Source organism: Canis lupus, chromosome 7 (assembly GCF_003254725.2).
Source record: "Canis lupus dingo isolate Sandy chromosome 7, ASM325472v2, whole genome shotgun sequence".
Classification (NCBI taxonomy): domain Eukaryota; kingdom Metazoa; phylum Chordata; class Mammalia; order Carnivora; family Canidae; genus Canis; species Canis lupus.
The window spans coordinates 69315662-69330985 of NC_064249.1; the positions used below are offsets into that span (position 1 = coordinate 69315662).

General features: G+C 45.8%; 1 protein-coding gene across 1 annotated transcript in view; it reads left to right on the forward strand.

Annotated features, from left to right (window-relative positions):
• The window catches only part of EMILIN2 (elastin microfibril interfacer 2), a 59602-nt gene that overhangs the window by 38318 nt on the left and 5960 nt on the right, over positions 1-15324 (forward strand). Inside the window, exon 5 of the mRNA XM_025429387.3 lies at positions 2617-4548. Within this exon, the coding sequence (XP_025285172.3) occupies positions 2617-4548 (1932 nt within the window). The remainder of the gene's footprint in view (positions 1-2616; positions 4549-15324) is intronic.

Below are 15324 nucleotides of genomic sequence, written 5' to 3' on the forward strand. Positions count from 1 at the left end.
TACAGCTAAACCATATAGTATACTATGAATCTGTTGCCTTCCCTTTACAGCTTTTTGGTTTCTTTAGAGTTAGTAATTATCTCATATTTTCCTTTGTTTGAGTTTTTATGTCTTGTCCCTATTTCACCCAGGGTTGAAATAGGGACAAGATTATCTATATGTGATTATCTGTATGTCCTCTCATTATGTCCAGATATGGGTGATTATCTGTATGTCCTTCTCATTATGTCTGGGTGATTATCTTTATGTCTTCTCATTATGTCCAGATATGTCAGTGTCATCTTCTTGAAGCAATCTCTCCTAGAACTTTCTTACCTGCCCCACTTGGTCATCCTTTCCCTGTTCACAGCTGCCAACCTGTGAACTTACTTATCTCTCTGTCATTGATTCCCTGCTTCCTGTACTCCTTGTTTATTCTCTGTTTACTCCCTTGTTTTGGTAAAGCACATTCTCCAATGGTTTTATGAGAAAATTGTATATGGGAGGTATACTTTCTAATATCTTATGGTTTCAAAATATTTTTATTCTAGCTTTAGAATTCTAGATTGGAAAGAATTTTCGTTTAGAATTTTGAAAGCATCACTTAATTTTCTTCTAGCTTCCAATGCAGCTGTTAAAATGTCCAAAACCATTCTGATTACTAATTTTTATATGTGACATGGTTATTCTTTGTTTTGTTTTGTTATGCTATTTTAGTGGGATTTCAGAAGGGAATGAAATGGAAACCCTTATCTCCAATCCACTATCATTATAAAGAACATACTATTTTTTTAAAAGATTTTATTTATTTGAGAGAGAGTGTATGTGCGTGAGAGTAAGCACAAGCAGAGGGAGGAACGGGGAGGGGGAGAAGGGATGTGGGAGATTGGAGAAGCAAGCTCCCCGTTGATCACAGAGCCCAGTTCTTGATTCTTGGGGCTAGATCCCAGGACCCTGAGATCATGACCAGAATGGAAGGAAGTCGAAGGCTTAACTGACTGATCCACCCAGGTCCCTCCCCCAAGAACACACTATTTTTAGAACTTATTTTTTAACTTAATCTATAATGAATAACCATTCATTAAATAATTTACAGTATCATTTAATGGCTTTTGAGAGTGTGATTATTTGAACACAGTCCTCTACTATTGGTCACTTAAGTTGTCTGCAGTTTTTCACTATTCTAGGTAATGTTTGAATAAGCATTTTTTCCTGTTAATATTTTAGATTCATCCCTAATTACTTACTAGGATAAACTTCTAGAAGTATAATTGCAGGGGCAAAGGGATTCTGAGATTTTGATACATATTGCCAAATTATCCTTCCAAAAAGTTGTAGCAATTTCCACAGTCACCAGGAATATGTAAAAGCAGCATTTCCTTACATGCTGATTTCCCCCTCATTCTCCTGCTTTTTGCTTTATTTCCTTCACTCAGAATGGTATTTCATTTGTGTATGATTCAACAACTTGTTTTTGTCTCCTAGTGTCTTGAGTTAGAATAAATTTTTCAGTGTGGAAAATAAGGTATTCTTTATAGCTCTCTGCTTGGGAGTTTGGCCATCATCTGAATTCCAGTCTTGGTTTTACCACTAAGTTGATTTTAATGAATAATAGCTGTTGTTATGATTATGTACAAAAGTTTAGGGGAGGAAAAAATGATGAAAATTAAACTGAAATATCTATAATGTTCTACATTTACTTCTAGTGCTTGTTCAATGTACCTTAATGCATTTTATTTCATTGTAATCTGTGTTGTGTTTGACTTTTTTCACCCATCACGATAGTCTCCATATTGTCTGTGCCAGCTTGTTAATGTTAACCCTATCACTTTATTTTCATTTTATGACTCATCACAATCATCCTTATAACTTTTTTTCCTTTTGGTCTATTCCCTTGGAGGCATATTTCTCAGAGTAGGATTATAAAAAATTGAATATTTATATTCTTTGATTTATTGAGTTCTAGTATATATGACCATGTGGTTTTATTGCTAGGAGAGGCCAATAGAATCACTGCTTTATCTTTCTTTTGCTTTTAATTTCCCCAACAGTGCTAAACAATGTCTGTGAGACTTTTTTAGCATAGCACTGCTACTAAAAGTAGAAGAACATTTAGGAGTTGCTTGGAGGATAACTTACTGCTTATATGATATCATACCACCCAAAAGCTAATGGGTGGATCTTGCTAAAGTGGCTTCTTGTGGTTTTAGAGTGTGTAGTCAACAATTGGGGTGTGGCCGCTGCTCACTAATGTGGGAATTATGTGTTCATATGACAAAGTAGATTAAGAATATTTCCCTTTAGGGTAAAAGAAACCATTGACTGTCTATTATGTGTCATGTACATCTTAACAACCCTAGCAGGGAAGATAGTACCTCTGCTTCATAGGTGAGGGGATTATAGTTCATAGAAGTTAATTAACTCACTCAAGGGCAGATAGTAAACAGCATAGCCAGAATGCAAGGGGAGGTCTATTTGACTCGAAGCCCATGGTCTTTTTCTCTCTACTACAATAATTGCCTGTGGTGAGAGGGGATCTATAAGTGAAGGTTTAAGTGTATCCCTGTTTACTTTCTTTGCAGAAAATGGGAAAAGGTAGAACACGTTAAGTCATATCTAATTCTTTCTTTGTAACAGATAATGAACCAAGCCAAGTCTCAGAGCCCAAGAAGACTTTGTCACCAACTCCTGCAGCAGCAGGACCAGGTCAAATGGTAGATCCAAAACAGGGGCCACAAGAACTTCAGGAAAAGAAAATCCAGGTGCTTGAAGAGAAGGTTCTCCGACTCACAAGAACAGTTCTTGATCTCCAGTCTTCCATTGCTGGAGTGAATGAAAACCTCAAACATGCCATTCAGGACGATGCCAGCAAAATGTTGGCATCATGGCTCAGTAACCTGCACCCCCAGCCAGTGCCTGACAGTGCTGTTGGTGGAGACACAGAAACTGTCCAGCTTCCTGATGTCCTCAACAATAAGGAATCTGGCATGAAGGATATCAAGTCTGAATTGGCTGAGGTCAAGGATGCTCTGAAGACCAAGAGTGACAAGCTGGAAGAGTTGGATGGGAAAGTAAAGGGGTATGAAGGACAGATCAAACAGCTCCAGGAAGCTGCCCAGGGCCCTACGGTGACCATGACTACCAATGAACTCTACCAAGCCTACGTCGATAGTAAGATTGATGCCCTGAGAGAGCAGCTCATAGAGGGAATGGACAGAAAACTGGCCGATCTGAAGAACTCGTGTGAGTACAAGCTGATCGGTCTCCAACAGCAATGTGATGACTATGGGAGCAGCTACCTAGGAGTGATTGAGCTTATAGGGGAGAAGGAAACAAACCTGAGAAAAGAAATAAATGATCTTCGAGCCCAGATACAAGCTCCTTCAGCTCAGTCAAATTGCTGTGGTGGTGAAAAGAATGGTGACTTTGGGCAACAGATCAGGATGTTAGATCAGAAAATCGAAAGAGTTGCTGAAGCCACCAGAATGCTGAATGCACGACTGGACAATGAATTTGACCGCCTTGTAGTTCCAGAGCCAGATGTGGACTTCGATGCAAGATGGAATGAACTAGATGCAAGGATCAATGTGACAGAGAAGAACGCGGAAGAACATTGCTTTTACATTGAAGAAACCCTTCGGGGGACCATTAATGGCGAGGTAGATGACTTGAAACAACTTCTTGATCAGAAAATACTGTCTTTGGAAGAACGCCTGGGTAGTGTTCTCCTAGATGTGGCCAACAGCACCGAAGCAGGACTCACTGCCCCAGCCTCAGGCTTACCGGGTGTGTCAGGGGCTAGGAACAAACAGGTCATGGTAGAGTTAGATAACCTAAAGAACAAAGTTCAAGTTGTTGAAGATATTTGCCTGCAGAACTTTCAGAGAGAGCCTCATGGGATAGAAGATACTTTGCCAAGTGGAGAAGACCACATAATGGATGATAGTTTGAACCTTTTGAAATCTTTAAATGATACAATGCATAGGAAGTTTCAAGAAACTGAACGTAGCATCCAGAAACTTCAACAGGATTTTAGTTTTCTTTATTCTCAACTAAACCACACAGAAGACAATGTGAATAATCTCCAGAATGAACTGAGCAATTGCAGAGAAGGTAAAAATGTTGCAGCGGGTGGGTTTTCTAAGGGGGGTGAGCAAGAAAGGACGGTGGAACCTCTCCCATCTCCCCGGGACCCCATGGCTCATTGCTGCAGCCAGCTAGAGGAGAGGTGGCAGCAGCTGCAGAGCCAAGTCCTTTCTGAGCTGGACACTTGTAAGGAAAATACTCACGGGGTCCAGAGGGACATCTCTGTGGTTGAGAGCAGGGTGTCTCAAATGGAGAAAACCTGCAGCAAACTGGACTCCATCTCAGGAAGTCTTCAGAGGATCAAGGAGGGACTCAACAAGCATGTCAACAGCCTCTGGAGTTGTGTCAGGCAGATGAATGGGACACTCCGGTCACATTCCAGAGACATATCTGGCTTAAAGAATTCAGTCCAGCAATTCTATAGCCATGTTTTCCAGATTTCTACTGACTTGCAAGATCTGATCAAATTTCAGCCATCAGCAAGTAAGTTGACCTTTACAATTCCATTTCTTGTATTTGTTTGCATCATGTATTGTGCTAGATTTTGGATGGCCTGTGGAATTAACTACATCAGTGCTACCCAAAGTGTGGTTCATAGATCTATGCCAGTTTGTGAATCACTGGTGCTGAATGGCAATGAGATAAATACCAACATTGAGAGTATTTAGACACTTTTATTGAAAACAATTGGACATCAGTGTCACATTCAAGCACACCACCTATGCATTTTGCAGAAGTATCAGTCGACAACAAATTGAAAATGACGAGGAATACTCCTTCGCCACAGGGAAGATGGCCAAATGTTGATCTCTATATATTTTCATTGCTTGGTGAGCTTAGATTTAGGGTCAGGTTTTTGACGTAACAGCTTGGAGCCTGGATCTTGTCCCATTAATTATTTAGGGAGTCCCCTGCATGCTTATCAGTTCACTTCTCTACAAGCATCACTTTTTGTTTGCAGATATCATGGTAACCTTTGTCCTCTTCATCTTTGGGCTACCTCCTATTCCCTGGAATCTGAGGCTTATCTGATGGCAGGTAGAGTACTGTCCTGCTCCTTTCCAAAGGCAGAGACAAGACCACGCACAGAAAGCATTTTAGAGGCAGTGACTGTGTAAGGCCGTATAATGCGTAGAACAAGGGAGTGCACTAACTATGCTTACGGCAATGCTTGCTGCACGTTAGATTCTCTGCAAATGTTTGTTGGATGAATGAATGGTTCCTTAATAATATGAAGTAATACACGCAACAAAGTTCATTTCTTTGTTACTTGAGGGTTCAGCCCATCACCCCTGAAGGACAGAGCTTCTTTTGTGCCTGGATTCTTTCATTTTGGTAGTCTCAATAATGAGGCAGCTTTTTCTAATCGGAGGTAGAGAGGGAAAGTGAGTTCACATTTATTGAGCACTCCCTGTGTACCAGCTCTGGGCCAGTTCCCTCAGGGGACCTGTCGTAGAGCCCCGCAACAACCTCATGGGGAGGGTGCATCAAGGGCTTGCTGGGGGCCAACCGTATGCCCAGAAGGACCCCACTTCCCCATCTGCCCTCTCTCTGTTTTCTCCTCTCTTACTTTATCACCTTTTCCACCTTGCTCAAGTCCAGGTGACAGAGGCCTTCCCACACCGAGATTTTGTGTCCTGGAGTGAGCCTCTAGGATTTTATGTCCAAGCTGAGATATAAAATCCAAGGAGATGAGGGCTGGAGCATGAGTGACAGATGAGCGGGTGGCAAGTCATATGCAGGTCCTCAAGAAGCTGGAGGGCCTGGGGTAGCCAGGTGGGAAAATGCTTCAGATGTTCCCAGAGATAAGAGGTTTGTAGATAAGGAGGTATCCAGAGCAGCCAGGACCAGGGAGCTGGCCTCCACCCCAGTGCTGGGCCCACTACATATACTATTTATAATCCTCCCCTCCTCCCAGGCCCACACAGCTCCTGTATCTCTGGAATGTTGAGTAAAGGTCACAGCACTGTGTGTGTTCACAGAATGATTGTCCTTGGGGTGACAGTGCTGTCTGGACTGGGCTTTATCTTAACAGATTGAACCAGATATTTCCAGTTGATTTGCAACTCCCAGGCAGTGTGGGAAGCTGTGTTAACTCTTTCACACTTGTCTGTTGAAGGAGGATTTGGAGGTGAATGTCTTTAAAGAGAATGTAGCTTCTAAAAGATTATTCTTCTGGAATGAATTCATTGCTGTGAATGTAGAATGTGTGGACTTTTAAGAATTCCATTGTTTGCAAGGAACCAAAAATAAACAAGCAGAGCCTTCTCTCTCCTTGTATAGCATCCAGGTCTAGGAGGTCTGGAGTCTGAGTAGCAGAGGTCCAGGGGCAAATCTGGAGCTAAGGTCACAGTGAAAGTCACACGTCAACCGGTTAAAAGTCAACAGAACATTGACTGAGCACCTGCCATGTGCAAAGCTCTGTGAGAGACGTGGAGATAATGAGCAAGCATGATCCTTACCCTCAAGGCATTTTCAGTCAGAGTGGTAAAGACACACAGGTCTGCAGAAAGGATGAATGTGAGAGTATGTAAAGGTCCAGCTGGTGGTGTAGGGGTTTATTCTTTTAGTTCATAAGATCTTACTGAGCCTCTATTATGTGGTAGTTAATGAGCTATGTGCGTGGATTTTGTGGATGACAATGCATGCGGCAATAACAGTCTGGGAGTCAACAAGCTGACAAAGGGATGGTCACAAGAGCGGGGTGTGCATAGGCACACTGGGTGTGTGGAGAAGCGCCTGCGGCCACTGTGGGAGTCAGAGAGGGCTCCTTAGAGGAGAGCGCCTCTGAGGCAGGCCTTCAAGGTTGAGTAGGTTGAGAGTTTAGAGGCTGGAGGGGTGAAGAGTGAGGTGGAGTGATAAGAGAAGCTTCTGGAAGAGGTGTTACTAGAACAAATAATTAAGGGACAATTAGGACCCAGAAAAGCAGGAGGGGAAGGAGTACCTGGGGAGGAGTTGCTATGAATGTGTCAGTTATTTATTGCTGTGTAACAACGTACTCCAAATCTTGGTGGCTTAGAACAAAGATATATTATTTTCCATTATTCTATGTATCAGGAACTTGTCAGGGCTTGGCTAAGCTTGGCTTGGTGGTTCTTCTACTCCACTTGGCATCAGCCTGAGGCAGTCCCCCAGTGTATCAGCTGGCAGTTGGGCCTGGCCTGGGCTGCAGGGCCAGGAAGAACTCAGTCCCATGCCCATCACCATCAGGTTTCCTCCATGGGGCCATTCTCTCTCTCATCCGTGTGACTAACTTGGTCTTCACAGCATGCCAGTCTTGGGGTAGTCCCACTTACTGCATGGTGACTGGAAGCTGCTAGGTCCCTTCTGGGCTGGGCCCAGAGCTGGCATGGCATCCTTTCAAAGCACGTCAGCTCTTGAAGGATGGTGTGGTTAGTAAGTGTTGGGAGGGAAGGAATACTAACGATAGTTATCATGTCTCCCTCAGTGAGTAAAGGTCCAGGGATGAGGACACCTGTTGTAGGTCTGGACCAGTAACCAGATTGCTGGCCCAGGGATGCAAAGCCTAGCATTTCTACCCAGTGCACTGTGCTTGGATGCTGTTCTTTTCTTCAGAAGCATCCCTAGGGGGCCTGAGCTATCTCGGAGTCAGCCAGTACAGGAGCAGAAGGCACTTCAGCTGATGCTCAGTTAGATCCAAGTCTGTTTTGTCTCCCTCCCATTAGTGCAGATGTTCTTCCTTGGGACCTAAGAGGGACTCTTGAAACTTTTTTTGCAAATGTTGGCTATTTTTTTTGGACCAAAGGTCCATGGCTTTTGTCTACGACTCAGAGAGGTGCCTAACTTCCAAAAGGTGAAGAACCAGTATCTCACCCTAAGCTCAATAAAGAGGTTGTGATGCCCCTCTGTTGGCCCCCTCCATCCCACCCATTCATACCTACACTCATTCATTCAACTGGTATGAACCGAGCCGTGTCCGTGCTGCAGGGCCAGCCCGCAGGAGTGTTGCACTCTAGTATGAAGACAGTTTGCTCAGCCAGTGATCAGTTGGCAAGGAAAGACACAAGAGAGTGAGTTCATGAGGAATGGGAGACAGCAATATATTTTAGGTGAGTGGGCACGGAGGGTTGCTCGGTGGAGATGACCTCTTTGCAGAGCCCTGCAGAGATCTGTGGAAAGTGTTCCAGGCAGACAGAACAGCATGTTCAAAGGCCCTGGGGCAGTAATGAGTTTGCCCTGTTTGAAAAACTCAGAATGCTAGTATTAGGAAGTATATGAACAATGCGGGGGCGGGGGGGGGGTTCCTAAGCGTTAAGGTCAGAGAGGGGGTAGGAACCAACTCATGTAGGATTTTACATGCTATGGTGAAATATCTGAATTTTAAGTCTGATGAGAGACCACCAGAGGATTTTGAGCCAGGCAGTGCTTATTATTTCCCAGGTTTGCAATCCCTACCTCCAGGCTTTCTCTGGGACTTTGGGTAAGTCATTTATCTAATTACCTCACTTTTCTGCATCTATTAATTGGAAATACCAATGACACCTCAAAAAGTTGGTTTAAAGAGGATTAACACTCCAAAGGAGTGGAGTAGTAAACAGTACGTGGCCCCTGGTGATCAGTCAATATTACCTATTTTAACCCTGTGTCCATTATAATAGATGTTTACTCTGCTCCTGGCTGAACTTCTCTCCCTTTCTCTTCCTGTAAACCCCCAGGCACCCAGCCTCCAGCAGCCTGTCCACATAGTCTGTCCACATGGGACCAGAGCCCTGAGTGTCAGACTCCTGTCTGCTCTGTGGAATGCTCTGGATACCTGGTGGGGGTTTACTCTCTTTCCCCATTTCTTCTTTTCTTAATTGGAAAATTGGTCAGGTGGAAAGTGCAAAAAAACCTAGAAATCTCCTCTCCCTAGCATTCAGGATTCACGTTCAATACTTTTGTTGATGAGAGGCTCAGCACTTAGGACAAAGTTAGGTTTGTAAGTCCTTTGTCCTTCTGTCTGATGTGGCCATAGGGGTTTGGCCATCTGCCTGGACACGCTCACTCCCATGGTTACTTCTGGCCGGCACACACTCCCTTTTCCTTGGTCAGCATCTCGTGTGGCAGGGGTTGCTCTGTGACGGGCAGCTCCAGGGTCTGCCCCCAGTGTGGGTGAAAGGCATCTTTTCTTGCCTGGGCCCCAAGGACTCGAGTGTTGTCAGGAAGGCCGTGGCCAGCTGCCGCACTTGACAGCCCGAGTATCCCTGCTTCCTGGTGTGACATAGATGCTGAGTCCTGCCTGGACTCCAGTGTTTCCGCTGTGCCTCTTACAGTGCAAGAGAGAGGAGTTCCTGGTGTTGAGAAACGTGGGGCTCTGGCTGAATGGAGATGCCAGGCAGAGGAGTCTTTCTGTGCATTGGGGAAGCTCTCTTACCCTACATCACAGTTCCAAAAAGGGACGTGCCCGCCTAGATGCCATGATGTTTCAACAGACTCCAGTGACAGCAGCATTACTTCCTTTTTCAAATCTCCCCATCTGTCTCTTCTGCTCATGGCTGAGGGATGTTTCTTCTAGTACTTGAATTATACTAAATACAATGTTTCATTTAGGAGGGTTAGAGATGTAAGAGCCACATCTTTATCAAGTTGCTTAATGCAAGCTTTGCTACAAGAATGAAAAAGCACAGATTTTCCAAATATTTAACCATAAAACCTGGCCAGGGGAAGAGTGGTCTGTTGCTACAATGATGGTGTGGGCTCCCCATTTGATATTGGCTGAATCTGGGGCCAGTTTGGTCCAAGACAAGACAGCATGATGGAGCACGTCAGGGTTTCATAAATATATAAAGGCTAGAATAAACTGCTTACACTCAGACCATCCTGACTCCAGCAATACGCACCCTTTCACCCTGTGGGCATCTAGTGTTTGTAATGTCCTGTGGTGGGAGTAAATAGTAGCTACTTTTCTGCATCCTAACTTTTTTTTTTTTTTTTTAAAGATTACTTATTCATGACACAGAGAGAGGCAGAGACCCAGGCAGAGGGAGAAGCAGGCTCCATGCAGGGAGCCCAATGTGGGACTCGATCCCGGGTCTCCAGGATCACACCCCGGGCTGCAGGCCGCGCTAAACCGCTGGGCCGCGGGGGCTGCCCTGCATCTTGACTTTGAATTTAGAACCGTGCTGTTCTTGGGGCTGAGCTCTCCCGCAGCTGATTGGAAAAGTCTTCTGGGAGCTTTAGAAAAATAACTCCTGGGCTCAGTTGGGAGATTCCTGCAGAGTAGGGATGAGGTGAGACCCAGGAATTTGTAATCAAATTTGTAACGAAAACAACCGCTAGCTCTGGTCCCAGAAGCATAAGGAAGGCCACTCTAAGCGCAGCAGGATATAACCTCCCAGGGCGAGCCGTCCCCCAGAAGGGGGGAGAAAGAGGGAGGAGAGAAGAGGAGGAAAATGAAAGGCCTGGCTTTCCCGCTGCCCAGCAGCAAGAGGGGACCTGGGGCAGCCAGGCCACCTGCGGACTCTTCCAGCTGTTGGCACCGTGTGCTTTCCCCTCTTGGTTCCTGCAGCTTGACAGTAAGTCTGAAAACCAGGGAGCGGAGATCCTGTGCATTTCCGTCGGGATTTTAGAATCAGCTTGTGAAATTCTACCAAAAAAAAAAAAAAAAAAAAGTTCCCCAGTGACGTTGAAGCTCAGCTAGGGGAGGCTCCCCCCGCCCGAGATCCCGTGGCGGCCACTTCCTTCCTGTTGCGGATGCCGGGCGGGGGGCGGTGTGTGCCGCTCGTGGCCTCTGGGTTGGGCTTGTCGGTGCAGCCCCCGGCCTCCTGCTCCGCGGGGCTCCCCGCCCGTGGGGGCCGAGGCCTGGGCCCGCGGGGTTGCGGCTCCGGCGGGCTCTGGGTCGCGGCGAGGGAAGGGCCCTGAAGTCAGGGCCCCCGGGGCTGTGAGCAGCCCGGCCGCTCAGCTCGGCTCCTGGACGAGTGGGCAGGGTCTTCTGCGGGCCTCCGCTTCGGTACAGTCGGAGTTGGCCTTTATTATTTTTTTAAAGACTTTATCTATTCATGACAGACACAGAGAGAGAGAGAGAGACAGGCAGAGGGAGAAGCAGGCTGCACGCAGGGAGCCGGACGGGGGACTCGATCCCGGGACTGCAGGATCAGGCCCTGGGCTGAAGGTGGGCACTAAACCGCTGGGCCACCCAGGGATCCCCGGCGTTGGCTTTTAGTGCGAACCTGAGCGGCGGCCTTTCGGGGCTGGGGACCAGGCCTGCCCTGGTGAGGCCACAGGGGCGGGTGAGGACTGGAGCACCGGGCGTGCGGCCCGGCCCCCCTGCCTTGGCCTCTCGCCTTGGACGCCCGGCCGCGACACTGGGCTCCTCGGGAGAGCGCAGTTCAAGGGGTCACCCTGAATTAGAAACACGTGTTGAGCTCAGAACGCCATCTGCCACCAGGAGTCATCTTTCCAGAAGGAACAAAATGCTGTCCAGTCTTTGTTACAACCTTCTAATAAATGTATATGCTTTGGAAACACCCAGTGCCCGGGGGGCAGAAATGCCTGGACCCCGCAGCCTGCTCCTTACCGTCCTGGCTGAGGTGGTTGGAGCAGTGGGTGGCCCACAGCAGGCGTGGCCACACTCCCCAAGGAGAGCCGTGCAGCCTATTGGTTCCATTAAATGCTTTCATTCTCTTCCCTCTGCCTTCCACCAGTGTGACCAGCCAGGTGCTCAGGGAGTAAGGGACGTAAGAGCTGTCACAGTCTCTGCATACCAGCACTGCCCTACTAGGCCCCCCGAGTGACAATTACTTTTAGCAAAATATTAGCCTAGTGTGATGGTTGGCAGGAATTAGGGCACGGCCCATTGTACCTGCCACCCTTGCAGCCTTCATTCATTCACCAAACCAAACACTTAAATGTCTCCATGTCATGTGCGAGGGCCCTGTGGCAAGCCGAGGGTAACACATATTAAAATGTGTCCTCACTGCTCGGCACCCAGTACAACAGGAACAATGTTTAAAAATTGAAAGAGCCTTTGGAGGCTCAAAGTGCTTCAAGGTTCAGAGGCAGGATTGTTCAAGCTCTGTTGGGCAGATCCACGATGGCTTCCCGGGGAGGCAGAATCTGAACCGGGACTTCAGTGAGGCTGCAGGAAGGGGCTGCTCAGGGAGTGTGGTCATTAAAAGAAAAGGCACAAAGGCACGGAAGCTGGCAGAGGGCTGGCACCAGGAAGGACACTGTGGCTGCGGGAGGAGTTGGAGCAGGTGGTGGGCTCGGGAGGTCAGAGGAGATTTGGTGGGATTTCCTGAGCATTGCGAAACTATGCAGATTTTTGAGCAGGGACCCTGGCTAGAATGCTTTCGAAAGAGCAGATGCAGAGTGACGGCAAGGGTAGAAACAGGCCGTCGGAGAGGGTCTCCTGCGATTACGTTTTATAAAATAAATAAACAGGGATCCCTGGGTGGCGCAGCGGTTTGGCGCCTGCCTTTGGCCCAGGGCGCGATCCTGGAGACCCAGGATCGAATCCCACGTCGGGCTCCCAGTGCATGGAGCCTGCTTCTCCCTCTGCCTATGTCTCTGCCTCTCTCTCTCTCTCTCTGTGACTATCATAAATAATAAATAAAAAAAAAATTTATAAAATAAATAAACTGAGAGACTTCCAGTGAAACCAGCCACCTGTTCTCGCCTATCCCTGGCATTTTTTTAGCTCCCCAGAGGCAGCCATGTGCAACTCTGAGGGCTATCTTCCCTCAGAGATATTTAAATTTTAAAAAAAAATTTTTTTTTAATTTTTATTTACTTATGATAGAGAGAGAGAGAGAGGCAGAGAGAGAAGCAGGCTCCATGCACCGGGAACCTGATGTGGGATTCGATCCCGGGTCTCCAGGATCGTGCCCTGGGCCAAAGGCAGGCGCCAAACTGCTGCACCACCCAGGGATCCCTAAATAGATATTTAAATAGATATAGATATTTACCTCTATAGTTTTAAATTGATTCATTAATTTTAGCTTTCTATACAGATATTACATACATAGTCCTTAGACATTATATATTATGTATCAGCTGCAGGCATTAGTTTACATATTAGGATTACTCCTATCTCCCCTGCTTCCTCCCTCTCTCAACTCCCAGTAGAATTTACAGAAAAATCAGTAGTCAAACATCTGAGACTAATGATAACTGAATTAAAAAAAAAATCAGTACTCAGCATTTATGCTGTTATGAGCTAAGTAGTTCAACATAACTGAATATCATTAGGTTGCTTTTTGGTTTGCTTTTCCTTGAATAAGTAGCAGTGTTACACTATTATTTGCTAGATTTTATGTATCTATTTTGGATTCCTCTTATCCCAGGACATCCTCTCAACATAATTTTCTATTCCATAAAAAGTACCAGATCATTTGTTAGTTCCATTTTTTTATTATTTTTAGTTCATGACCTCCCTTCTGAGGTTCTCACTCTTCTGATCCAATCTGGACTGCTTAGTCTGTGGACTTGCTAAAGGATTTTCAGTTTGAAACTTCCTTCACTACCATCCTTGAACATCTCCTGTCTTGGATTGTTGTCTTTTTTTTTTTTTTTTCATGGTTTACTTGTTTCAGTGGAGCATGTTTTCCAAGCTTTTTAAGGAAACAGGCCTGATAGTTTTTTTGTGTGTGTGTGTTTTAAATATTGCATGTCTGAAAATATTTATTCTTGAATCATAATTGATGGATATTTTGGTTGGGTATAGAATTCAAAGTGAGCATTTATTCCCTCAAAATTTGAAGACTTTGTTTCCTTGTCTTCTGGTTTCTGTTGTTGAGAAGCCTGATGTTGCCTTTTGGATTCAAAGTCATTTTTAAAATTTTTCCCCCCTGAAAGCTTCTAGGATCTTCCCTTTGCCTCAGTATTCTGAATATGTGCCTTGGTTTAGGTCTTTTAATCAGTAATTGTGCTGGAATCAAATTGTGTGTGTATTTGATAATTCTCGCCTTATCACCTCATCATCCTATGTCTCAATTTTTCTGACTTTTTTTTTTCAGGGAAGATTTCTGGGTTGACTAATTTCTTATGGTTTCCTTCCTGTTGTCTACCATTTCATCTTCCTGTTTTACCTTCTGAAAGATTTCCTTGATTTTTGTTCATTTTATTTGCTTATTTTGGCCAGCATATTTTTATTAGCAAAGGCTCATCCTTATTCTCTGATTATGCCTTTTTTTAAAAATACCGGTCTATCCTTGCCTTATGGATGGTGTCTTCTGTTTCTTTTAAGGGTTTCATGTTTTTGTTTTCTTGCATTGTGTGTTTCTTCAGAGTTCCTTTTTGTTAGTTGGATGACTGTTTTGGTTTTTTTCTTATTGGAGGCTTTCCTTGCACATCAAGTTATCTTGGCTGTGGTTCACATTTAAAGTTGAGGCACTGGATAAGATTTCATACTGGTGGGCTTCCTTATGGGGTGAAGATTCTCCCTATCTCCAACCTAAGCTATATAAGTAAGTGTTCTGGGAGCTGAGCAGGAAAGCGGGTTGGGGGGCCTCCTAATTCAATGTATAGACTTTGTGTTTCCAGACCGTTTTCTCATTCCTGTCCTCCGCTGTGGCTGAGGTCTGCCTTTCTGCAGTCCCTCTGCCTCGGTTTCTGTCTAACCCAGCCCTTCTCAACCTGAGTTCTGAAGAGAATTGAGGCCTGATGCTGTTCCATTGGACAGCATGAATTCTCTTCTCTGCATTTAAGGGTTAGTTCTGTAGTATTCTTGGGATGACTGAGAAAATGGGGAATCATTCTCCATGGGGCTTAATTCTCTCACGGAGCTGGTCAAGAAAGGCTGTTTGGGGCTGGAGGTGGGCGAGGTGTGTGGCACTATGGTGGAAGGGAAGCATGTGGTTCATCCCCATCATTACCTTAGTGAGTTTTAAAACTAGACAGTGGGTCAAAATACAATCACTGATTTTGCCTGGACACAATTGTATAGATTTGGAACCTGACCATGGCAGGCTCCATATAGACCGCAGGAGTAGGTGGGGTTTGCTTTTGAGGCTGGTATCTGCTGGTCCTGTTTATTTTTAGATGCCATGTGGGCCCTCAGGCAGGCTTCCTGGAAGCCTGGTTCCTGGAACATACTCCGAGGAGGAGGGGGTGGCAGCTTCCTGGCTGTGTCGCAGCGCCATCCCATGAGCTCAGGGAATGTGAATCAGAAGGTTCCTTCTGTGGGAATCCCCTCAGTTGGTGATCTTAAGGCTGTGGCGAGAGACATGAGGTGTTTCTGCTCCTTTGGGCCCGGTGCCTGCAGCAGAGGTACCTCAAGCTCCCCGACACCTGCTGGGATCGCTGTGGCATCTGCATTTG